This window comes from Saccopteryx leptura, chromosome 6 (assembly GCF_036850995.1).
Source record: "Saccopteryx leptura isolate mSacLep1 chromosome 6, mSacLep1_pri_phased_curated, whole genome shotgun sequence".
NCBI lineage: Eukaryota > Metazoa > Chordata > Mammalia > Chiroptera > Emballonuridae > Saccopteryx > Saccopteryx leptura.
In genome coordinates, this window is record NC_089508.1 from 55,833,981 (window position 1) to 55,861,091 (window position 27,111).

The following is a 27,111-nucleotide window of genomic DNA, read 5'->3' on the forward strand; positions in this document are numbered from 1 at the left end:
CTGGCTGCAGGTTGGAGAGTGGATTGAGTGTGAAGCACTGGAGGAAAAAAGACCAAAGGGAGGAGGGGATCGGGACCTGAACAAAGGGAAGGGGCAATAGTGGCCTGACCTCTTGGTGTAATTCAGCTGGAAATGTAGACATCTAACATTGTAACGGGCCAGTGCAGCCTGATTGAGGATGAGTGCTCTGCTTGTTGGGCATCATGGAGTATTCAGAAGTATCAGTAAGAGTGACATTATCACCAAGGTGGGGCCCCAGGAGGTGTTGATGTAACCAAACTTCCACCCCAGCTTGTAAATGAGGCAGGAGAAACTCAGAGCTGTCAAGTGGGCCAAACAGAGCATGAGGAGTCGAGTCAGAACCAGAACCGGGTCTCCTGTGCCCATCACGTGCGTTTTCCTGGACATCTGGTGAATGCTTGTTTTATGCCAGTCATTGTGTGCCTTACACTACACATCATGAGGTTGTGTAAAAGCCATTCAGGAAAGACAGTAATTTTTTTTTAAGTAAATAATATAGATTTTCCAGAAACAACTTATGGCAAATTAACTTGCTTTACTTTCCTACATCAGGGCAAGAGGCTTAGTGGTTAAAAAAAACAACATACACACACACAATAGACTTAATACCTCTTGACATAAATGTTTGGTACAGGTCCTTGTGAGACAACCATGGGAAATGTGGATAAAAGACCAATGTGGTTGCTATGGAAAAGAATCAGTAGAATCCAACATCAATCCTGTCATTACATGGCTGAGAGAGAATGTCGGGATTCTTCCAGGGGCAATCCTAAATCAATACCCTTTTCGGATTCTCAGGAAGAGAACGGGCAGCTGAAGGAGTGTGGTGGTACAAATTGGAAAGATCGGTGTCAGAGGGGAGAACAGGGAGTAGGGGCCAGGCACAGGTGAAGAAGCATGCCAGAAAAGCGGATCCAAGTGAGTGGGCTGGGCTGCAGGGCGGAAGTATCACGTAGTGAGCACACATCATGTAAGCTCAGCACACTGCAAGACAGAGCCCAGCTGCAGACTGAGTGGAGAGGAACGCCTGGCCTCCGGGCTCAGTGTTTCTGGTTATTCAGGAAGGCCTCATTCACACATACACATGCCCACATCCACATCCACACTCTCAGGACTGCCTATACCCTCCACCCGCACCCACTCCCACCCCCATTGCCTACACCATGACCTTGCAGTGAGCCTCTCGGTGCTTTCTGAGTTCTGGGTATAGATACTTTCATCTCATGCTTGGAGTGTGTGTGTGTGTGTGTGTGTGTGTGTGTGTGTGTGTGTGTGTGTGTGAAATCTTAAAGTTACTCCTCAGTGCTTCCTATTGGCAGTTCCCCAATACTCGTCCCAGCTTTTTTTTTTTTTAATCTTTTTATTTATTTATTTATTTTGTATTTTTCTGAAGCTAGAAACAGGGAGAGACAGACAGACAGACTCCCGCATGCGCCCGACCGGGATCCACCCGGCACGCCCACCAGGGGGCGACGCTCTGCCCACCAGGGGGTGATGCTCTGCCCCTCCGGGGCGTCGCTCTGTTGCGACCAGAGCCACTCTAGCACCTGGGGTAGAGGCCAAGGAGCCATCCCCAGCGCCCGGGCCATCTTTGCTCCAATGGAGCCTCAGCTGCAGAAGGGGAAGAGAGAGACAGAGAGGAAGGAGAGGGGGAGGGGTGGAGAAGCCGATGGGCGCTTCTCCTGTGTGCCCTGGCCGGGAATCAAACCTGGGACTTCTGCACGCCAGGCCAACGCTCTACCACTGAGCCAACCGGCCAGGGCCTAGCTTTTTTTAAAATTATTTTTATTTTTTATTTATTTTAGAGAAGAGAGAGAGAGAGAGTGAGAAGGGGGGAGGAGTAGAAAGCATCAACTCCCTCCCATATGTGCCTTGACCAGGCAAGCCCAGGGTTTTGAACCAGCAACCTCAGCGTTTCAGGTCGATGCTGGATCCACTGCGCCACAACAGGTCAGGCCTCTTCCCAGCTTTTGATAAACTTTTTAGTGTGATGTTGAAACTTGTCCCTCAGCGAGGATGAAGTATGGAATGTGCCATCACTGAGTAAAACTGAGTGCGCAGGGTGTGCAAGTAAGACTGAATGTGCAAAGATGACTGGTCAGAAAACTTGGTATACCCTGGAAAAAAATGAGAACAACTGCAGGAACTGAATGCTTGTAACTGCCCTTACGATGCGTAGGTACCTTGTGGGTTAATAATCAAGGGCTATCTCTCCAGCTTGGGCTAACCTGTTATCACTGGAGAATTGTTCCCGTGATGGTGTTTTTGAGCATGGACCCATTGCAGGACGGTCGGCATTCTAGGGCCTCCAAGGAGTTCAGGGGTGAGCCAAGAACGTTTCTAGCCTCAAGGAGAGTTATCCAGATAGAGGACAGAAGGCCCATCCTGTGGGTGTGATACCCTCCTAGGGGCTGCTCGGGTAAGATGCTCAAAGCCCAGCCCAGGGGAGGGGCTCAGGAGACATTTCTTGAGTGCATGAGGAAAGAATGGTTTATTCTTTTATTTTTGGCTCTGAGAGCCAGGGAAGGCACCAGGGAGAAGGTGGCACTTGATCTGGGCTGGTAGGATTTCAGAGGGGAAACCAGTCTGAAACAAAACACCGCATTACCATGCATTTCTCATTAGAAGTAAAAGGAGACGCGGGGAACCATAGATTTGTTTTCCAGCAAGGTAAAAGGGCGAACTTTCTCTAAAGGATTGGAAAACACCCCTAAGAAAAAAAGGAAGAGTTGAAACCATTCAGTTCAGAAAGGCCTGGGAACCAGCATGTCTTGGAAGTTCCTCACATCTGGATCTGACCTTTGCTACCGCGTGTATTCCTCACCACATCCCTGTGCCACTTTCATTCTGCAAGTGAAGCTCAGGGAAATCTCAGAGATGTGTTCAAGGTCACAAGCTGTGATTGGCAGCTTGGTCAGATGACTCCAAAGCTCTCTTCTCACTGCCTTTCATGACCTTCCCACTGTACTTCTTGCCTCTCTGGAAAGGAGACTGCCTGCCTGACGGTCTTCAGGTGCGAGAAGAACCATTAAAAAGCAAGTTTTCTCCCTAGAAGGGAAAACTGAGGAAGTATCTTTAAATAACAGCAAGCGTGCTATAGATTAGATATCGGAAAGGACTTTCTCATTGTGAAAGCTGGTAGTGAAGAATTGGGTCGTCACATCGGCTGGCTTAGGGGCCAGCTTGCCTTCACTTTAGACCAGGTGCCACCCGGGGTAACTGCAGAAAGTTTGTGTCTTTTTATCCAATCTTTTCTTTATGTTATTTCCAGACTCCCCAGGGGATGTTTACAAGGTCATATATCCTTCCGTTGCTGCATCTCCCCTCTAGCTCTGGACAATTGCCCAGGGCTTATCTCCTAGTCACCTCTCACCACCTCATAAGCACTGCCACTGCCCACGGTCTGACCCTCCAAAGCCTGTGGAGGGGAACGTGAGCTGTCAGGCTCAGACCCAGCCCTGGCTACTGACTGGAGTGGGCGTATTACTCATTCTCTGGGCTTTAGTCACCTCATCTATTAAATAAGAACATAGTACCTATGTTGTTGGGTTGGTATGCAGATTAAATTAATTAGTACATGTTAATATGGAATGGGGGTTGCCAAACTATGGTCCCCAGTCTACCAAGAAAAACGGTTTTCTTGAAACACAGCTGTGTTCATCTGCTTGCATATTTTCTATGGCAGCTTTTGCACTATAACAGCAGAGCTGGGTGGGAGTGACAGAGAGTGGATAGTTCCCAAAGCCTGAAATATTTATTTTCTGGCCTTTTGCAGGAAATGCTAGCCAACCTCTGATACAGAAGGATGCATGGCACATAATAAGTTCTCATTAAATGGTAGGTTAATGACCTGGCCGTTTGGCTCAGTGGTAGAGCATCAGCCTGGCATGTGGATGTCCTGGGTTTGATTCCTAGTCAGGGCACACAGGAGAAGTGCCCACCTGCTTCTCCATCACTCTGCCCTTTCACTTCTGTCTCTCTCTTCCACTCCTGCAGCCATGGCTCAATTGGAGCAAGTTGGCCCTGGGGTACATGGCCTCCTGAGGATGACCCCATGGTTTCCACCTCAGGCACTAAGAAGAGCTCAGTTGCAGAGCAACAGAGCAACACCCCAGATGGGCAGAGCATCAACCCCTAGTGGGCTTGCTGGGTGGAACCTGGTCAGGATGCATGCAGGAGTCTGTCTCTGCCTCCCCTCCTCTCACTGAATAAATAAATTTTTAAAAAGATAGGTTAGAAAAACCCAACATTATGCTAAGTAGGCCTTGGAGTTTAACAAAATTTGACTGAGGTCCTGGAATGACAAAAAGTAAATATAACCTAAAAGGAAAATCCAAAACAGATATCTCTGTCATTAGTACTCCCTGAGGGCAGCAACCATCCCTTTTCCCAGGGGTCCTCCAGTATCATGTTGTTGGCACTAGCCTTGCTTTCCTGGCCTGGAGTCCTTCTATGCTTCCTCTTCCCTGAGGCCGGACCTCTTTCCTCCCCCAGGATTACTGACAGAAAGAGAACCCAATTCCTTTGGAAAGAATCTCTTCCACAGTGTGTGTGATCTGTTCCTTCCTTACACGTGGTCCAGACAACACAGTCACAATAATCTAGTCCAGGGCTTCTCTGCCTATGCACTATTGACATCTTGGGCAGGATAATTCTTTGTTGTGGGGAACTATCTTGAGCATCATAGGATGTTTAGTAGCATCTCCAACCACTACCCAGTAGACACCAGTAGCAAAAATGTCTCCAGACATTGGCAACTCTCCTGATGGACAAAATCACTCCTGTTGAGAACCACTGGCTGAGTTTAAAATAACAGTATGGTGGCAACAACATTCCAGTCCAGGACAATAAAATTTATATTTAGAAAAACAACATTCTTTGCAAGGACATGGATCTGTTAAAGAGGCACTCCGTTTGTATCACTGGACGGCTGACCAAAACGCTCAGCCTCCCAGCCTGAAGCCGCGGCATTCGGATTGCTGCCGCCGGGTCGCTGCCTTTGTCTTTACTGGCCTCACGCCTGTGTAACTGAGAAGGCTTATCAAAGCGCTCCTTCCTACAACGTGGGTAGCACCTCCCCTCCCCAAGGACAAAGTTCTGACCCCTCCCCCAGAATGTAGAAAATGCTGAGGAACCCCAGGCCAGTTTTCCAGTTTCATCAGTTTTTACATCCTACTATACCTCAAGTGATGGGAAGGAACTGCTGGCTGCTTTAAAATAACAGTTTTTTTTCACTAATTCATTTATTCTGTCAAGCCGTCCTTAGTGATCGCCTTTGTGGACTGGTCAGCAGGGATCAGCGACAGGATAGCACAGCATTTGCCTTCAGTGGGCTGCTGGTTGAGGGGCTAGCAGACATGTAAATAGTTAATCACAACAGATAAAATTAAGTGCTATATGATAAAGTTCATGGGTTCTGTGGACACAGAATGGATACAAAAAGCTGCAATTTGGGTGCAAGGGTGGCTATTAGGCCTGCCTAAGGAGCTGATTCTTGAAAAACAAAGGAATTAGCAGGGCAAGAAGAGAGTGTGTGTTCATATGTGTGCATTACAGAGATGGGACAGCACCCCACTGCAGGCAATAGAAGTCCAAAAAGCAGGCGAGAGTGTGCGGCCCAGCTAGAGAGTCAGGATGCTGGGGGCCAGTGCTCCCTGGGTCTCCTGTTGCATCACGTGTGTGAGCAGAGATACTGCCGGCTTTTGTTCCAGACTCTCTTTTCAAGGATGTTTATATAGAAAGCTGTCTTATGAGATAGAGAGAATGTTGTCTCCTGCCAGGGCAGAGAGCAGATTTGTTTCCTGTCAGTAAAATAAAGATAATGTCTCCCTTGGAGGCAGAAGTTGGGCAGGTTTGCTAATTGCTCCCTTTAAAAGATTGAGGTTTCCTAAGCTGGAGTTCCTCAGCCACTTGCCGAGTAATTTGCCTGTGCAAGCGTCACCTGGTCCTGTGAAATTGAGGTTGGGGAAACAGGCGCAAATGTCGCTCTGAGACCTTCATGATGAGCACAGGACGTCCTCGAATAACGTCATTTCATTCAAAGTCATTTTGTTATAACATTGATGAAATGTTGCAAGAACTAAACTCTTGTTTATAGCAATTAGCCAGTGGTAAAATTGGTTTTGTTATATGTTGTTTTGCTTTAAGTTGCAGAACCTGTCAGTGACATTTAGTGAGGACTTACTATATTAAACTGTCCTTAGTCTCTGACTAAGGAGTCTCATGTCTTCGCCAGCATCCACAATACACAAAAGTGTGGTGGGCTAATTTGTTAATCTGAGTGAAGCCTTGGACACCCCCCACACCTCCCAGTTTTTTTTTTTTGGTATTTCTCTGAAGCTGGGAACGGGGAGAGACAGTCAGACAGACTCCCGCATGCGCCCAACCGGGATCCACCCTGCATGCCCACCAGGGGGTGACACTTCGCCCATCCGGGGTGTCGCTCTGTCGCCACCAGAGCCACTCTAGCGCCTGGGGCAGAGGCCAAGGAGCCATCCCCAGCACCTGGGCCATCTTTGCTCCAATGGAGCCTCGGCTGCGGGAGGGGAAGAGAGAGACAGAGAGGAAGGAGAGGGGGAGGGGTGGAGAAGCAGATGGGCGCTTCTCCTGTGTGCCCTGGCCGGGAATCAAACCCGGGACTTCCGCATGCCAGGCCGATGCTCTACCACTGAGCCAACTGGCCAGGGCCACCTCCCAGTTTTTGACAGGTGAAAGGAGGCTGGCATCATGAGGATCTAGGGGGCTGCACTTCAGACCTTGGGTTAATCCTGAAGGCTTAAGGGGCCACTGAAAAACTTTCAGCAATGAAATGTCTTGATTTGGTGTACATGCGTGTGGAGGGCAGAGGGATGTGAGGGAGGCCTGGAGAAACAAGACTACTGAGAGGATAGATAGGGAGCTATGGGTCTGAACAGGGCTGTGCTGGGAAGGACAAATGAAGGCCAAGTTTTCTGTTTGTTTGTTTGTTTTATTTTTCTTAAGTGAGAAGCAGGGAGGCAGAGAGACTCCTGCATGCACCCCAACCGGGATCCACCCGGCAAGCCTACTATGGGGTGATGCTTTGCCCATCTGGGGCCATTGCTCCGTTGCTCAGCAACCAAAATATTTTAGCACCTGAAGTGAGGTCATGGAGCCACCCTCAGCTCCTGGAGCCAACTTGCTTCAACTGAGCCATGACTGGGGGAGGGAGGGAGGGAGGCAGGGAGAGAGAGAGAGAGAGAGAGAGAGAGAGAGAGAGAGAGAGAGAGAGAGAGAAATATATATATACAGAGAGAAAGAGAAGGGAGGAGAGCTGGAGAAGCAGATGGTCGCTTTTGTCTGCCCCGGGAATCAAACCTGGAACATCGACACGTTGGGCCGACATTCTACCAGAGCCCACTAGCCAGGGCCATTTTGTTTGTTTTTTAACTCTATATGGTCCTTGATAGCATTTTTTTTTCTGATCCAGGAATCAGTCTAGATAGCCTGTTGCATTTATTTGGGTGTCTCTTTAGATCCCTCAGGCCCTTGATAGTTCTGAGGCGTACGGACCAGATAGCCGATAGACTGTCCCTCAGCTTGGATTTATCTGGTGTGAGATTCAGGTTGTACATTTTGGCATGAATCCCACAGAAATAATGTGTTCTTCGCCATGCATTACATCAGGAGACATTTGATGCCACTTGTCCCATTACTGGTCATAATATTGATGTCTGTTCGCTTTCTCCATTTAAATGGTACCATTTCCCCCTTTATAAATAATAGGTAATCTGTGGGAAGATCCTTTGATACTGGGTGTAGACATTTCAATACTGATTGTATATAACAGTATTGTATTAATTGTTAAATTTCCTGACTTTGATAATTATATTGTGATTTTTAAGAATATGTCCTTGTTATCAGGAAATGGATACTGAAGTATTTAAGTATGACAGGGCATGATGTCTGTGACTTTCTCTCAGAGGGCTCAGAAATAACAATAATAACACATGCATATATGTATATAGAGAGAGGGTAATAAAGCAGGTGTGGCAAAATGTTAACAACTGGTGATTTTACATGAAGAGTAATGAGAATTCATTGTGCTATTCTTATAATTTTCCTGTTTACTTAAAATGAAAAAAGAGTAAAATTGTTATGTCTCTGTGCCTAGAAGTGGGGGCAAAGGAGAGGAAAAGAAAGAGTCGATAACGATTCCAGGCTTTTGGTGTGGTGGGTGGGACCATCCGCTGACACAGAGAATGTTGAAGGAGTTGGAGAAGGTTTTGGAGGGAGGTGAGTGAGAAGAAAAGATGGTGAGTTTGCATATTTTAAAAAATTATTAGCCCTGGCCAGTTGGCTCAGTGGTAGAGCATCAGCCTGGCATGCAGGAGTCCCGGGTTCGATTCCCGGCCAGGGCACACAGGAGAAGCGCCCATCTGCTTCTCCACCCCTCCCCCTCTCCTTCTCTCTGTCTCTCTTTTCCCCTCCCACAGCCAAGGCTCCATTGGAGCAAAGTTGGCCTGGGTGCTGAGGATGGCTCTGTGGCCTCTGCCTCAGGCGCTAGAATGGCTCTGGTTGCTACAGAGCAACGCCCCAGATGGGCAGAGCATCGCCCCCTGGTGGGTATGCCGGGTGGATTCCGGTCGGGCGCATGTGGGAGTCTGTCTGACTGCCTCCCCGTTTCCAACTTCAGAAAAAAAGAAATTATTTGTTTGCCTGTCTGCCTCTCCCTCCAGCCATGTCGGATGTCAGGAGTCTGCATACTAACTAGTGGAGGCATCCAGTAGGCACTAACTGGTCTAGAGCTCAGGAGGAAACCGTGGCAGGGCAGAGGTGGTGTTGAAGCCATGGGAAGGGAGGGGACTATGCCAGGGGAATGTGTGTGAGCCAAGGACAAAACCTCAGGACAGCTGACACTGAGGGACAGGTAGCTACAGAGAGCTTAGAAGGGTTAGAAAAAATGGTAGAACAACTCAGACAAAGCCATGTCCCCAGAAACCAGGAGAGGTTTCAGAAATGAAGGGGTTGGGGAAGAGGTACCGTGGCCAAGGGCTGCAAGAAACACAGGGCTGAAGAGCCTATTTGAATTCAGTGGGACATGAGCTGGGGAGTCAGCATCCCGGACAGCGAGATTGAATGGGAAGAAAAGATGCAGAAGTGAGCAGTGTAGGCTCTTGTAAGATGCTCGGCTGCAAAGAGGAGGGGAGAAATCAGAGCAGAGGAAGGCAGCTACTCGTCCTAGTAAATAAGTAGCAAAAGTCCACAACTAAATCATTTGTTCAGGGCCACGTTCAGCTTAGATAACTGGGTTCGTCCCTGACATATTAACTGCCCGATCCAGTCACGGCTTCCTCATGGCCACAGCCAGCCTTACACTGTCAACGAGGATGAGTGCTGAGAAAGTGGATGGGAAGGGAAGATATGTCAGCCAGAAAAGGCAGCTATGCCAACGATTAAAAGCACCTGTGACAATTTCAAATCTCTCTTTGCCAGGGAAAGAGACTGTCACTAGGCTGCCTCTGTCCACATTATTCGTTCTCCCACCAAGTTCCTTTTAGTGTCAGAGAACATTACTACATCACCTTGTACAGAAGATGCTTTTATTATCATTATTTTTTTAACTGATTTGAGAGAGAGAACAAGAGAGAGAAAAATCAATTTGTTGTTCCACTTATTTATGCATTCATTGGTTGATTCTTGTATGTGCCCTGGCTGGGGATCAAACCTGTAACCTTGGCATTTCAGGACAACACGCCAACCAACTGAGCTACCCAACCAGGGCCTATTATCATTGCTACCTGAAGATTTCCCTTTTCATGCAGGAGCCTGTTACAAACAATAGCCTCATCAACCCCTAGAGTCTTATTTCCTTATTTCCTCCCTGTTCCTTTCATGCCAGCTCTGTCCCTGGCTTATTTTCTGAAACCCACACAGGACAAATGCCAATGCTTAATCTCAGTCAACAACCATTTTACAGAAGAGAATAGCAATTTAACCAGAGTCAAATATGTAAACTATAATAAAAAGCAACCCTTAAGGGGACAAACAAATACTGGTATATCCATTCAATGGGATTACTCAGCCATAAAAGGGAATGAAGCACTGATACATGCTACTGCACGATGAACCTTGTTATATATACCAGATGAAAGAAGCCAGACACAAACTACGATTCCATCTAAATGAAATACACATAATAGGCAAATCCTTAGAGACAGAAAGGAGATGAGCCTGACCTGTGGTGGCGCAGTGGATAAAGTGTCGACCTGGAAATGCTGAGGTCGCCAGTTTGAAACCCTGGGCTTGCCTGGTCAAGGCACATATGGGAGTTGATGCTTCCAGCTCCTCCCCCCTTCTCTCTCTGTCTCTCTCTCCTCTCTCTGTCTCTGTCTCTCTCCTCTCTAAATTGAAAAGAAAAAAAAAAAAAAAGAAAGGAGATGAGTGGTTGCCGGGGGCTGGGGGGAAGAAGGGAAATGGGAAAAGACTGCTTAGTGGGTATGGGGCTTCCTCTGGGGTGATGGACATATTCTAGAGCTAGACAGTGGTGATGGCTGCACAGCCCTGTGAATATCACCAGTGGTCAATTTGTGTTGTATATATTTTGCCACAGTAAAAATTAATTACAGTTGACCCTTGAACAACACAGGTTTGAACTGCCCAGATCCACTTATATGTGGATTTTTTCTGATAAAAACACACTGGGCTGGGGAAGGGGTGTTCTGGAACTAATCTCCTGAGGATACCGAGGGGTAACTGAAGTTTCAGGGAAGTTAAAAGTTATACAAGTTGAAAAGTTATTTCAACTGCATAGGGTACTAGGGGGCAGTGTTGGTTCCCCTAACTCCCAAGTTTTCAAGTGTCAACTGTAAATTTTTTTTTTTTTTGGAAAAAAAAGCAATCTTACCTGACACTGGAGAGAAACAAGCCCTGGTTCCAGCCACGAAGCTGCCGACCTGCTGAGAAGGGCTTTCCACCAGCTTCTCTTTACTTTGGCTGCATATTAGAATCACCTGGGCAGCTTTTTAAAGCCTTCTGTATCTGGACCCCACCTAAGGCCAATTAAACCTGCTCTCAGGCCCTGGGTCAGGAGCAAAGTTAGAAGCTTTTGGAGATTCCAGTATGCACCCAGGATTGAGAAATACCGTATTTCCCCATGTACAAGATGCATCTTAATTTTGAGGCCCGAATTTTTTTTTTTTTTTTTTTTTTTTGTATTTTTCTGAAGCTGGAAACAGGGAGGCAATCAGACAGATTCCTGCACGCACCCCACCGGGATCCACCCGGCATGCCCACCAGAGGGCGATGCTCTGCCCATCTGGGGCGTTGCTCTGTTGCGACCAGAGCCACTCTAGCACCTGAGGCAGAGGCCATAGAGCCATCCTCAGCGCCTGGGCCAACTTTGCTCCTATGGAGCCTTGGCTGCGGGAGGGGAAGAGAGAGACAGAGAGGAAGGAGACGGGGAGGGGTGGAGAAGCAGATGGGCGCTTCTCCTGTGTGCCCTGGCCGGGATTCAAACCTGGAACTCCTGAACGCCAAGCCAACGTTCTACCACTGAGCCAACTGGCCAGGGCTCCGAAATTTTTTTTTTAATGTATTACCTAAAGTTATTGAACTCAAGTTTTATTCATCATAAAATTCATACAACTCCTCATCACCTGTCAAAACTCCCATCCATTAGCTTGTCCTCATCTGTGTCTGATGACTCGTCCTCAGTTCCATCTATGGCATTTGAAATGCCACTACCACTATATAAAGACGCACCCAATTTTTAGGCCCCAAATTTTTTCAGAAAAAGGTGTGTCTTAGACATGAGGAAATAGGGTACTGCTCTAGACCCATGGGTCTCAAAGTGTGGTCCCAGACCAGTAGCATTTGCCTCACTGGAAATGTGTCAGAAATGCAGATTTTTTTCGGCTCCGCCCTTGTCACGGAGATAATGACTACTCAGAGACCACATGGTGTGCACCGAGGGACCTAGGAGAGACCGCCTCACGATCCCCCATACAGGTTTCGTGAGACAGCCCTGACCCCCAGTCCTTACGGGTATTTACTGATATACATAAAATAAAAGCAGGGACAAATGAGGAAGTAAGGAAGCAGAGAAGAGAATGAGGAGAAGAGAATGACAAGTCAGGAAGTGGAACTTCTTTAGAGCAGATTAAAGGGCAAGCGAAGTAGCTCAAATGTCCCCATCTATTGATTAATCAGAATTGCTAATTCTATCCCTATTGTGCTGCATTCAGCATAGTACCATGTTCAGTACTTTTGTCAGTAAAGTTACTGTGGCCTTTGCCTCTGTCCCTGTTTTATTTTCCTATTCAGGGCCTCTACACACCCTAAAGTTGCCGAATTTGGCATTCTGTGGGTAGGGCACAGTGATTCAGCTTTTAACAAGCAAGCCACCCCGGGGAATTTTAATGCACACTCAAGTTTGACAACCACTCTTCAGAGTCTAGACCAAGTATTTTACAGAAAGTTTTCCTCAACCAATGAGAGTTTATTGAGCATCCAGCAGAAGGTTGGTTCTGTGCTGTGAAAATACAGAGACTTAACTTGACTCTACATCTAGTGGGTTAGATTCTTGGGAAAGAACTTGTTCATTAAACTGAGATGAAACTTTTTATGATCAAATATATTCTATTGTATGCCTATACCCCATTTTGTTTACCTACTCACATGTCAACGGGCACTTGGGTTACTTCCACCTTTGGGCTGTTATGAATAATTCTGCTATGAATATTGGTGTACGGGTATTTGTTTGAGTCCCCACTTTCAATTCCTTTGAGTCTATACCTAGTAGAGTTGCTGAATCACATGATAATTGCATGTTTAACTTTTTAAAGAAGCACCAAACTTTTCACAGTGGTTGTACTATTTTATATTCCCACGGGGAATATCTGTTTGGGATGATGGAAAAAGTTCTGGAAATGGATAGTGGTTCTGGTTCCACAACACTATAAATGTACTTAATGCCACTGAACTCACTTAAAAATGGTTAAAGTAAAAAAAAAATGGTTAAAGTAAAAAAAAAAATGGTTAAAGTAGTAAATACTGTTACCACACACACACAAAAAAAAGATGAAATGAGCCAAGAAAACAGGTTTAGAAAAGGAGGGTATGGCCCTGGCCGGTTGGCTCAGCGGTAGAGCGTTGGCCTGGTGTGCGGGGGACCCGGGTTCGATTCCCGGCCAGGGCACATAGGAGAAGCGCCCATTTGCTTCTCCACCCCCAACCCCTCCTTCCTCTCTGTCTCTCTCTTCCCCTCCCGCAGCCAAGGCTCCATTGGAGCAAAGATGGCCCGGGTGCTGGGGATGGCTCCTTGGCCTCTGCCCCAGGCGCTAGAGTGGCTCTGGTTGTGGCAGAGAGACGCCCCAGAGGGGCAGAGCATTGCCCCCTGGTGGGCAGAGCGTCGCCTCTGGTGGGCATGCTGGGTGGATCCCGGTCGGGCGCATGCGGGAGTCTGTCTGACTGTCTCTCCCCGTTTCCAGCTTCAGAAAAATACAAAAAAAAAAAAAAAAAAAAAAAAAAGAAAAAGAAAAGGAGGGTATGTTCCCATGGTCAACAATGAGTAGCCATGTTTTTAAAGAGGATAGAGCAGGACAGCCGGCTTGACTGTGGACTTGGCACGTTCACATCCATCATGCTTCCTCTGAAAATGAGCCAGAGAAGATCAAAGGGAATAATATGTATTGAGCCCTGGCTGGTGACCCAGGTCTGGCTGGGTTTCATTCTTCAGGTTAGGCTGTTTCCTTACCACTTTAGAAACTTGTCTAACTTATTAGTAGTTTGTTGTTTATTGTTCAAGAGCCATTTGCTGAACACTTCAGTCTGCCAGGCTCAGTGGGAGGAGTCGGGTACACAGGAATGAATGAGCTGAGAGCCTCGTGCCGTTGTTCTCAGCATTCATCAAGCACCAGAATCACCTGGAGGGCTTGTTCAGTGACAGATGCCCGGGGCCACCTCCAGAGTGTCTGACTCGCAGGTCTGGGGTAGGGCCCGAGAACCTGCATTTCAAGTCAGTTCCCAGGTGATGATGATGATGATGATGATGCTTATCCAGGGACTGCACTTGGGGAGCTTCTGGTCTACTGGAGTAAAAGATCTAAAATCTTATTTTGACAAGTGTAGGTGCTGCTAGGAAAGAGAAATGCAAAGGGCTCTACAGGAGCATGGAGGAGAGGGAAACACCTGTCCTGCCTTCAGGGGTGAGGCGGGCAGGGAGAGGGCTTTTCCGGGGATGGAGACGGGAAGCAGCTTGGTGTGTCTGAATAATGCCAGCAGCTCAGCATCGCTGCAACACAATGTGGAGGTGAGAGCAGGTGCAGGGAGGCCCGGAGGGAGGGCAGAACTCTCCCCAGTAAACACTCTTTAAGAGGGTGGCAGAGACGCAGGAGCAGAAGCAAGCAGTTGTTACCCATCTACCTTTGGCAGCCTCTAGGTCCCACCCTCCCCCCTATAAAAACCTTCCCTCCAGAGAGAACCTGGCAGAGTCCCCTCTTCTTCACCCCACTCCCTCCACCTCTCCTCTCCCCTCCACCCCAGCAGTACTGCCAACAGATTATAGGACAGGGAGGGCCCTCTAGACATGGTAAGGTGGAGAGGAAGGACTTGCCAGGGGCTCGCAGAGTTAAGTTGACAGCCCCAGTCTTCAGCAGCCGCCTTCTCACTTCCAGCCTGTACAACAGGCCCCCTCTGCCGTGGCTAAACCAGAAATGATGCCAAGAGTGGCTTGGGAGGATTTATCCAATCCTAGTCTCAGTCCTCCTTCTCAAGCTGACCCAGACAAAAACTGACATAAGAAAGAAAAAAGTTTGCCTGATCAGGTGATGGCACGTGGATAGAGCATTGGACTGGGACGTGGAGGACCCAGGTTCGAAACCCTGAGGTCACCAGCTTGAGTGCAGGCTCACTATCTTGAGTATGGGGTCACTGGCTTGAGCCCAAGATCATTGGCTTGCACCCAAGGTCGCTGGCTTGAGTAAGGGGTCACTAGCTCTGCAATAGCTCCCCGGTCAAGGCACATATGAGAAAGCAATCAGTGAACAACTAAGGAGCTTCAACAAAGGATTGATGCTTCTCATCTCTCCCTTCCTGTCTGTCTGTCCCTATCTGTCTTTCTCTCTGTCTCTATCACAAAAAGAGAGAGAAAAGTTTGATCTAAAGTATGGATTAAAGCATCTTTAGAAAACTTTTCTACTTGTATTGATCTATAACATAAAATCCAAGGAGGAGTGAGCCTGCTGGGGCAGTCCTGCTTGAAGCTTTGTCAGTAATAAGTAACCTGACCCTGGAGCCCTTGCTCACTGCCCCGGCTCTGATTCATTTGTAACATTGACACGGGAAATGTTTCAACACCAGTTTGATTCCTTGGCTTCTGTTTGTTTATAACAAAATCATAAAACTTCATCCAGCAATCATTAACCCACACCCCTGCTACCCTCCTTTCCTTCTGGGCAGGATCATGGGCTTTATGGCGATGCTTTTCCACTGGGCCGGCAGGAAAACAGGCAGAGTCAGCAGAATGTGGCCTTCTGCGGGAGTGGGGTGGGTGGTCAGAATCCAGCCACAGTGGACGCTCTGGAAACTCCATACTACTGACAGGCTGAAGCCCACTGGACTTCTACGAGAAGCTGTATATAGTTTAATCAACTCCAGAGTGTGCTTCAGGAGATATAAAGAACACAGTAAATCTATTTTGAAAATGTGGCCTCCACATCCCAACAACATTCTGGGGAGTTGTATTGAAATGGATTGAGAGAGGACATGGAGGCTGCCTTCCCCTGTGAGTGGGGTCCTGTGGCTGAGCCGTTTTCTCTGTGGTCCCAGCCACAGGACCATGACTGATGGATGACCCCCAGAGAATAGTGGGTTCCAGCCCCCTGAAAGGATGACCTAACAGATAGCGGAGGTTACATGAGCAGGTGCTGAATGATTCCTGCTCAGCCTTGTCATAGGGCAGTGCCCAGCCTAGCCAAGGGGAAGCCAGATGAATCCTGTGTTCTTTCTGAGTCTTTACATCACATACACACAAAATATACAAGCACCCTGCTGCTGCAGGGCCTCTGAGCATGCTGTGCTCTCTGTTAGGTTTTACTCATGGCTCAGTCCCATCCTTTAAGTCTCAACTTGAATGGCACGTCCTCTGAGAAGCCTGCCTGCACTGTTGCTGACTAGATAATTTTACAAATATTGATCGACTTACAACCTATGCAACTTATGACTATTTGACTTTACAACCACAATCGCTAGCCATGACTGCTCCGCGTCTGGCAGCGCAAGCGTTGCCCAGCTGGGCGTTCGACAGTGCAGACCAGCTTCCGGCAGCACTACCATCTCCACGTGCACCATTTCAACTGTTATCCCAGACTTGGTACAGCAATTTGTGTTTTGTGTCTTGGATATTTTTCATCAAACCCCTCCCAAGATGTCTACCAAGAGGAAATTGTCTTTGCAAATATGAAACCAGTTATACTGGTAATGTAGTGTTTTACTTAAACCTGACGAATGTAAAAATAAGAAACAAAATGGTGTAGAGATGATACAAATGGCATAAAATTAACAAAGAAAATTATGATATATAACAATAATGAAAGAAAATTATGATAAAATATGACTTAAAGATTTTTGTTTGTTTTTGTTTTGTTTTTTTCATTTTTCTGAAGCTGGAAACAGGGAGAGACAGTCAGACAGACTCCCGCATGCGCCCAACCGGGATCCACCCGGCACACCCACCATGGGGCGAACCTCTGCCCACCAGGGGGCGATGCTCTGCCCATCCTGGGCGTCGCCATGTTGCGACCAGAGCCACTCTAGCGCCTGAGGCAGAGGCCACAGAGCCATCCCCAGCGCCCGGGCCATCTTTGCTCCAATGGAGTCTTGGCTGCGGGAGGGGAAGAGAGAGACAGAGAGGAAAGCGCGGCGGAGGGGTGGAGAAGCAAATGGGCGCTTCTCCTGTGTGCCCTGGCCAGGAATCGAACCCGGGTCCTCCGCACGCTAGGCATGACTTAAAGATTTTTATAACATCATTTCACAGTACTGTACATATAGTCTATAGTCTATTCAACTTACGACCAAATCGTGTTACGACTGGTCTGTTGGAACCAGTTGTGGTCATAAGTCGAGCACTAGCTGTATTTATATGTTAGTTTGCTTATTTTTAACTTACTATCAATCTCTTCCACTGGACTATAAGCTCTATGAGGACAGAGATCAGATCTGTTGTGTTCTCCATTGTGTCTGCAATACCTAGTACAGTGTCTGGCACATAGTAGGCACATTTACTGAAAAAATGAATAGATTAACTTCAAAATTAAATAGCACTCCAAGGAGGGTGTTTAGCAATTTTCTCCTTTACTGAGCATTTGAATACTCATTTTTATTGCAAATGTAATCTATCTCATTAAATGTATATTCAAATTTGAGACACAAGCTGTGATCACTTTCATCTAAATACACATGCCAGGACGAGTTACATTTTTACTATAATCAGATCATGTTACAAACTTTGAGGGCTGACCTAAGGTTTTACTGTACTGAAACTTTGACTAAAGGTATGTCAACATCCAGAATGTATAACCCTTGCCACTCTAAGTTTATCTGTTGGAGTAAGTTTTGACCTGACTGTGTTCGGTAGCCAGTCCAAAGTGCCATGCCCTGGAGCAAGTGGCCAGGACTGACTCCCAGGCAGCTGCTTGCATTTACCTGGACGCTGAGGGGCTCCACCTCAAAGAGTAGGACCACCAAGGAATGTCCGTGGCAGCAGGTAGATCTAAAGGACTTAAAAGTGTCCAAAAAACCAACTCAAAATAGGATAATGAATGTACTCTTTTTTTTTTTGAGGTCCAGACTCATCAATACAGTTCAAGTTATAAACAAATAAAAATGAAAATTTTACTTTTATTAACATTTTTTATATATTATTCTTGAGCACACAGGATGCACAGTCAGTGAGAAAGAGTAATCAGAATGAATGGGTAATTACATAGTTCTTGTTTTCTCCCGGGCATTATGTGCTTTTATTATTATAATATGTGCTACAATGTGTCATGTTAAAAAATTACTCAACCCATAAAATTTTTACTACCTGAAACTAATAATATTATATGTCAATTGTAATTAAAAAAATTGTTTTAATTTTACTTATCCCTATTATCATGCCTGAAAAAATGTTATAATAAAATTATCCTTCATTTACTTGCATAAATTATTTGCCCAAGGCAAGTAGTGAGTCTGTACATACATAGGTAGAGTAAATACGCCCATGCTGGAGAGAGATGAAAGGAGGAGGTATAGGTAAGAAGAAACTTGAGACATATTAATGAATCACAATACATGGACCTTATTTGAACCCTGAGTCAAATGAACTGTTAAATAAATTGGTGGAACAATTGGGGAAATGTGAACACTAACTGGATAGTTGATGACATTAAGACATTATTGTTAACAGTTTTAAGATGCAAAAACAATATTGTGGTTATTTTTTAAGGGCTCTTTTCTTTAGTTATACATAAACAAACATAGATTTTTTTTCTTTCTTCAAAGTAATCCATTGGAGGGGAAGTGGATGAGGTGGGGGATAGATGAAATCAAACTAGTCGTGAATAGTTAGGGACATGGGGCCATCATACCATGCTCTTTATTTTTGTATCTGCTTTGAAATTTTCTGTAATTAAATTTCAAAACAAGGCACATGTATATTAATAACCCAATATAAGTTCAGTTTTTAAAATATCCCATGGACATTTTTAGGCTCATGGGTGTGCTCTGGCTGCATACATCTCGGAACATGAGAAACTTAGACTGCTGGTCTTCCCATAGCCAGTCCTTCTCTCTGATCACCTCTGCCGGCTTGCTGGGTCCCAGGATTTCTGACTGGGCATTTCACCCTCTGGGTTTCCTTTCCAGGCAGGCTTCAGTGTTCTGGTCTGACCTATTCGGCAAACATTTACTGAGTGCCTCCTTCAGCCCAGAGTTCATTTCTACCTCTGCCGGCTGGGTCCCCACCCTCACTCTCTTCTCAGGGTCACACTCCATTAATGAGCCCCTCCTTCTCCTGGGCCCGCCTTCCTTCTCTGCTCCCCTTTCCTTCGTCATGGAAATATGCTCACATCGCTCCATTGAAAACCCAAAGAGTTCCTGTTACCTTCATCTTCCTATAATGCATGTGTGCGCACACACACGCGTACGCGAACACTCTTCTCTTGTCCCTTTATGGCTAGATTTCTGAAAATGAGCTTCAGAAACCCTTCAAATCAATTCATTAAGTGTTTCATAAGTGCTGCTGTGTGTTCAGACATGGGGGAGAGATGTGAGCAGAGGCTCTAGTCTTTGAAAGGTCTTTAAAACTTGTAGACTTGGAGTTTTAGACTGGAATGGGTTTATGTTCTAGTCTGGAGACAACAGTCCTAGGTGAAACAGGTAAATGACAAGTCGAGTCACTGTATTTGTAGCCTAGCTAAGGCCTTCGGGGCAGGAAGAAAGCCCTGGAGTAGCTTTGGCAGGACTTGAGCTGGACTTTGAGGAGTGGATAAGATTCGGAAAGCTGAAGAGGAAAAAAAAAGCACTTTATGCAAATCTTTAGCATAAGAACATCTGTGAAGGTTGGTGGGCATATCACATTCTGAGGACGGGGAAGCTGGCCTGGCGTGGGGGCTGACTGGGAGGGCCGCTGCAGGCCTGGCAGGCTGAGGCGTTTTAGGCCGTGCAAGATGGCTCTGGTTCTGCTTTGTTTCACTGAGGTGGGGCAGGGCATATGCAAGAGAAAGGGAATGGAGGGACAGGGCGCTGCCACAGGGGCAGGGCCACACCTGGTTAAACTGGGTTAGAGGAAAGGATCCTGGCAGCCAGCTAACAGGAAGGGCCGAGGCAGGGGCCCTGCGGGGAGCCTTTGCCGTGTGATGTGGCGAGGGCCTCTCAGGGGCAGTGGAGGTGCTGGGGGAGAAGGAAACTAGACTCCATGACTGAATGAGGACAAAGAATGGACTGAGCCAGGCAGCGCTGAGATTTTGAGTCTTGAGAGAGTGGGTTCAATTGTTCTCTGATGAGTCATTGCCCAGTTAAATTGAGATCTAGGCCCTAACACATCAACAAACTGCTATATGTGGACCTTATTTGAATCCTGAATTTTACAAATAAGCCATGAAAAAGTTATGAGATAGTTGTAAAATTTTAAAATTCTGCCTGGACTTGATACTATTAAGGAATTAATTGTTTACTTTTTAGATGTAGTAATGGTATTATGGTTTGAGTCCTTATGCTTTGGAGAGACATACTGAAATTTGTTCAGATGACATGTGTTTGGATTTATTTCAGAATTATCCAGGGCCGGGGGAGCGTGGGTGCGGCACAGGCAACACTGGCTTGGCTGCGGAGTGGTAGCTGGTGAAGCTGGGGGCCGTGGGGTTCATTTGCTCTTCTCCCTACTGTTGTGTGGATGGGAAATTTTCCCCACAAAAGTTGTGGGCCTCAGGCAATGCACGTCTTGCATCCTAGGGCTTATATGTATCGTTCCCAATCAGAAATCACAAGAGGCATTCTGAGCTGTGCCACATTTATCTCTTGTTACATTTCAAAACAGAAATTCAGCCCATGTCTGTTTTGCCTAAAGCAGAAAAATTCATGAACTGGAAAGAAATAATGCCTTGCTTTCATGTGGAAAAACAAACTGGGAGATATACATGATCTCCTTTATCACAATCAGGGAAGGAATCCAACCAACTGAAGAGGCAAAGTCAAAACTCAAGAGGAAAGTCACATTTTTAGGTAGCTGGAAACCGATGCTTCTTTTGGAAGAGTTGGTCCCCAGGAAGGTGTTCTGACAGGACAGCACGTGGCATGAGGGTGAGAGCTGAGACTGGATTGAAATACGACAGCCTGGACTGCAGCCACCAGTGAAGAGGCAGGGTTACCATGGTAGCACGTCGCCCATTGCCCAGGCAGAGTGTGGGGGCCAATAGGCATCTTGCTGCCACCCTGGTACTGGTTGTTCTGGTGCCCTCCCACGTGGCATCTTTCTTCCTCACTTACAAGCCACAAAGATGGAGGCTGCTCTGACCATGGCCCAGCCATGCAAGAAGGGAACACCAGCCATCATCCGCTGGTGGAGGGTTTTATGAACTGGCATAATGCCCCATACTTGGCAGGCCATCCCCCAGGCTACAGTGGCAGCCACCAGATTTTTTTTTCTTTCTTTTCTTTTCTTTTCTTTTTTTTTTTTTTTTTTTTTTGTATTTTTCCAAAGTTAGAAGCGGGGAGGCAGTCAGATAGACTCCCGCATGCGCCCAACTGGGATCCACCCAGCATGTCCACCAGGGAGCAATGCTTTACCCATCTGGGTGTTGCTCTGTTGCAGCAGGAGCCATTCTAGCACCTGAGGCAGAGGCCATGGAGCTGTCCTCAGCGCCTGGGACAACTTTGCTCCAATGGAGCCTTGGCTGTGGGAGGGGAAGAGAGATAGAAAGGAAGGAGATGGGGAGGAGTGGAGAAGCAGATGGGCGCTTCTCCTGTGTGCCCTGGCTGGGAATCATACCCAGGACTTGCACATGCTGGGCAGACACTCTACCACTGAGCCAACCGTCCAGGGCCCAGATTTCTTTTTTAATGAGTGGTCCCAGACAGAACAAATCCTCATGTGTATAATCTGGAAAGCGAGGAGGGTAAACTTTGAACTTAAAGAAGTAACACTATTTTCCTTTTCTTTTTTTTTGAGGGAAAAAATATCATATCGAGGAATGAGAGGCTAGGAGATTAATATAGGTGTGTGCTTTCCTGGGGACAAACAAGCATTAAATTAGCATGAGAAAACATGTGAGGGCCTGCTCTGTGCCAGGCATTGTGGACAAGGCAGGGATGAATGAGACATGGTTCTTGCCTTCAAGGATAGTGCAGAAGACGAAGGAGACAGGTGCACAAATCTCCTGGGTAAATACTGAAGCACCGACCAGGCGGTGGCGCAGTGGATAGAGTGTCGGACTGCGATGCAGAGGACCCAGGTTCGAGACCCCGAACTTGCCAGCTTGAGCGCAGGCTCATCTGGTTTGAGCAAAACTCACCAGCTTGGACTCAGGATCGCTGGCTCGAGCAAGGGGTTACTCGGTCTGCTGAAGGCCCACAGTCAAGGCACATATGAGAAAGCAATCAATGAACAACTAAGGTGTCGCAACGAAAAACTGATGATTGATGCTTCTCATCTCTCTGTGTTCCTGTCTGTCTGTCCCTATCTATCCCTCTCTCTGACTTTCACTCTCTCTGTAAAAAATAAATAAAATAAATACTGAAGCAGAAGAGCCACAAGTCCTGTGACTCAGGCCAGGTAACTTAGCCAGTCTAACTTTGGGCAAATTGGCTCATCTCAATTTGTCATCTATAAAATGAGGCAACTCTTGCCTTGCTGACACTGTAGCATTGTAAGGACCTAGACCACTAAAATAGTAACAACAATAATAAAGAAGCATCAGCAGCCACAGTAGAAAAGGCTTTCAGACCCTCTCACCTGAGGGCCTGTGACTGCGCTTAAAGATGAGTACCCCTGTGGATGGCAGACGAGACCCACGGCAGGTTCCTGATGCAGACGCTGTCCCTCTCCAGCCAGCCCAGGAGCAGCGGCACCCTGTGCCCTCAGTCCCCTAGCTGGTTCTCACTAGGCACTTGGTCACATGCCCAGGAGCTGCCTTGGCATGAGCAACCCTCTCCAACCCGTTCAAACTCACCTGATTCAGAGGGTGAAGTCGCTTAGTTCTAGTAATCTTAATAAATCTTAGAGCTTAAGAGCCAGAAGGGACATTCTAGAACATAGTGTCCAATCCTCTCATTTGTACGAAGGGCAGAGGAGACTCGGGCAGGGAATGTGACCTGTTAGAGGTCACGGACCCCTGGTGCCGGAATCTCATTCTCTGGACTCTCCCAGTCCAATAAAGCTGCCTCTCTTTCCTAGAAGGTTTTGCCACCACTGACTCTATTGCCTTTTATAACCTTAATCTCTCCTGTCTCCAAATACCTAATTCAGCCTAACACCAAAAAAAAAGAGCATTTGGGACAAAATAATAGAAAAATTCTTCCTAATAACTTTTCCCAAGCTCTCTGTTCTCTGAGATCTTTCATTCTTTGGGAAAATGTTTCCTGTGACCCCCAACCATAACATGAGTTCGCAGAGATGAAAATGAGATGTCACAGTCCCCAAGGAGCTCTTGGCTTAGCTATCACTAAAATGTTCCTTCATGAAGCCTTCTGGAACCACTGTTCTGGGGAAAGAAAGTCCTCACCTAGTGCCCTCTGGTTGTGTGCACGGAGAAATCTCTCAGAGCCTCTTTACTTCCTGAGAAGTTCCATTCATGCCCATCTGGCAGCTTCCGCCACCCTGACCTTGTGCCCAGGCGGCGTAGTGAGCAGAGAAGAGGCCGGCAGCATTGCTCTGGAAGGCTTACCACCCAGACCTTCCTAACCCCTCAGGTGTGCATGACACCCCAGGATTGCTTTATCTCTGCTCCCTCCCGTCCCTAAAGATTTTGGTTTTGCCCTGAGCTGAACAACTGTCTTCCTCGTCTTCTCCCCCAGTCACCATCGTGGTATAGTTGATTTGCTTTGAGTCCAGGACTTAGAGGCCTTGCATATAAAAACAGTATAGTCCAGTGGAAAATCTGACATGTGCAAGTGAGAAAACTGGGGTCCAGTGAGAGGTTGGACTGGAGATTCTGAAATCCCTTGAAGCTCTAACATTTCTGAAAAGGTAAATCCAAAGGTCGGACAGCCTGAAAAACTTGCCCGGTCTACTGCCTGCATCTGGACCTAGGACCAAGTCCTCTCAGCATTCCAACTGCACATGGGCACCAAGTTTGGCTTCTGACTCTCCCCACTTTCAGGTGAGGTCCCCTATTTAGTGAACAAAGTGCAGGAAATCAGGATTTTGTGGGCCTGCCATAAACACACTTACATTCTTGTGGAATGGTGCTGTTGTCTATGGAAGGGTTCCCAGAAGAAGTGGTGTTCCTTCTGCCTCTGCTCTAGTTAACACCCTCTCTGAAGGTGTTATAAACACAGAAATAACAGGCTGAAATGCTGATGAGTGGACCCCAGAAGGCTTGGTTCCCAGCTCCAAGAGAGCCAGGCCACCACCGTTCTCCTCCCATGAGCCACGATGTGCCGGTTATTTGCCTTTCTGGAGAAACCTCAGCCTGAAAATCTGCTTAATTACCATGGGAGATAATCTTTTAAACATAGCTTTACATTCTTTAAAGACTTTTCCCTATGAGAGTAAGAAAGTTTATCTGAATGCGGGATTGGATTGTTTTCCATTTCCAGAGGAACGACGATTACCTGGCAGTTACCAAGAAGCCTGAGATCTGGGGGGTTTATTTTTTAAGTCTGTTCCCCCTCACTGATAGTTTGTCACATTGTAATAATTAGTTTATAGTATTGTCATACTTCTTCTCAGTGTAAACCTTGCACTTTGCTCTGTCATTCCTGGCTCATGATGACTTGATATTTTTCAAGTATCCCTATCAGGTTGGGTTCTATACTTGTCCTAGGATGTGAGTATCAGGAGTCAATGTCCTCTAGAGCAGTGGTCCCCAACCCCCAGGCCGCGGACCGGTACCAGTCCGTGGGCCATTTGGTACCGGTCTGCAGAGAAAGAAGCACTAACTTACATTATTTCCATTTTATTTATATTTAAGTCTGAACAATGTTTTATTCTTTAAAAATGACCAGATTCCGTTACATCCGTCTAAGACTCACTCTTGACGCTTGTCTCGGTCACGTGATATATTTATCCGTCCCACACTAAAGGCCGGTCCGTGAAAATATTTTCTGACATTAAACCGGTCCGTGGCCCAGAAAAGGTTAGGGACCACTGCTCTCGGGTTTTCTCTCAGGAAGATCATACCTGTAAACCCATTAGCCTCAGAGACCTACCTGGAGCTGTAGTCAGTCAGACACCAATTTTTCCAGCCCCTAGAATGCAAGTTGGGCCAGCAGGGTCTCTAGTGTTGTGTTCAACCTGGCAGCCTTAAGACCCAGAGCAATCCCTGCTCATAATAGATAAATTGCTGAAAGTCAGTAGGTCTTCGTGTGGAGAAAATGTGTATTGTGTCAAAATATGAACAATGGACAAAGTAAAGGCTAGCTCAGTGGCCCTAGTCCCTGGCATGGGGCTGCTCTAGTCCTTCTTTCCCACATCAAGTCAAGAGCAACAAACGTCTTAAGGCGTTTGTTGGATCCGATTCTGTAGGCTGAGATCTCTGAGCCTTGAAGAACTTACCTCTGTGGGTTAAGAAGAGAAAAGGAGTAATTATATTGAACACAGAAATAAAAGGTGAGGAAAACTGAGTAAATCTTGGGCTTGAACCTCTCCTTCCAGGTCCTGACGGGGAGAAGAACTGGCCCAAGAACTACCCATCCTGTGGGGGCTTGATGCAGTCCCCAATAGACCTGCACAGTGACATCCTCCAGTACGACGCCAGCCTCGTGCCCCTGGAGTTCCTAGGCTACAACGTGTCTGACAATGAGCAGTTTATCCTGACCAACAACGGCCATTCAGGTGAGGGAGAGACCTCAGAGATCTGCAGGGGATGTGTGAGCTCCCCTCAGCTCCCTGCCTGCCAGGGGAGGGGCACCACTGAGGTGCCTGAGGGGAGGGGGCGAGGGGAGCCCGTGGGGGAGGCCCAGGCCAATCTGTCCAGGGGATGCTGAAGGCCCTGGGCTCAGGCCTTTCTGCCAGGATGGCACCTCTCAGAAGAAGCACGTGTTTTGGGATGGGGGAAGAGACAGGCCTGAGCCATTTGGCCATTGGCTGAGGTGCGGGAGTGAATTCTTAGGCACCATGACTTCAAGGAGCCACTGAGTTCGTTGCAAGCACGCAACACATCCAGGCTTCGAGTCAAACCTGGATTTGCATTCTGGCTGGAGTCCTCATGACCTCCTTGAACGTTCACCCGGAAAATGGGCATATTAGTGGGTACTGTGAAGATGAGATGTTACTATGTTGGGATCTGTTATAGATGCTTCAGAAATAGCAATTATTATTATATTTATACTAGTTGTTGTGATCAAATTCTGCAGCTTGGCAGGTACTTCGTTAAAGGTTGTGTCTTCCTAATCAGGTATGCAATGTATGGACATGTAAACAGACATCCGTCCACTGGTCTAGTATTAGTGTTCCTGCCCCATTTTCCAAGGGGGACCAAGAAGGTCCTGGAGCCGCTGGAATTGCTTTGGTGAATTAGGGACGTCCTCCAGGAAGGAGGCCAGGTTTCTGACCCACAGGCTGTGTCTCTGTAGTCTCCATCTTGCTGTATCCACCTGCCGCCTGTCTGGCCCCGGGCAGGTGCTGGCTACCTGACTCTGAAGGTGCCCTCTACTCCCCACAGCGAAGCTGGAGCTGCCCCCGGGCATGTATGTCCAGGGCCTCCCCTCCCTCTACAGAGCCACCCAGCTGCACCTGCACTGGGGGAACAAGAACGACCCCCACGGCTCCGAGCACACTGTTGGTGGGAAGCACTTCGCTGCCGAGGTGAGTCGGGTGGCCAGGCTGGCAGAAGCTGCCCAGCGGTAGGCGATCTGGCGTTCTTCCACTGGGCTGGTGTGCAGATAAGATCAGAGCACGGGCGGGGGAGGGGGCACTGCCTTCACGCTCTCTACACCTACACAGGCCCCGTCGGCAGCGAGGAAGGGGCAGCGACTCCAGCCACCCTGCAGCTCCTCTGCAGTGTCCTGGTCCCCTCCATCTCCTAAACAGGCTGAGTGTGTCTGTCTTTCACTGAGCGGTGCTGCTCAGGAGCCAGTGCTCCCAGGGGGCACAGTGGGACACATATGCCCCTTTTCTAGGCATCACCCTTCAGTTGGCACAGAGTAAGATCCAGCCAGCGGGTCTCGCTGATGCACCCCACTGCTGAGTCATACTAGGCTAATAGCTCCCCAAAACGCCTCAGTCTTTCGCCACATGCCATGCTGTTTGCCTAGGTCTTTCCCATCCCATCTTTCCTTTCCCTGGACACGGGCTGTGCTGGGAACTTGGGAACCCAGGTCCAGGGCTTTTCTTCTCCTTGGCCACAAATCAAGGGATGACTGGCCTCATAACGTTCAGGGTATTATGGCAACCGGAGTCTCACTGAGGATAGCTTGGGACTTCAACAGAGC

The 27,111-nt window shown here is 47.4% G+C and overlaps 1 protein-coding gene across 1 annotated transcript in view; it reads left to right on the plus strand.

Annotated features, from left to right (window-relative positions):
* CA12 (carbonic anhydrase 12) overlaps positions 1-27,111 on the plus strand; it is a 65,984-nt gene that overhangs the window by 17,776 nt on the left and 21,097 nt on the right. Inside the window, exons 3-4 of the mRNA XM_066344296.1 lie at positions 25,334-25,513; positions 26,343-26,485. Of these exons, the coding sequence (XP_066200393.1) occupies positions 25,334-25,513; positions 26,343-26,485 (323 nt within the window). The remainder of the gene's footprint in view (positions 1-25,333; positions 25,514-26,342; positions 26,486-27,111) is intronic.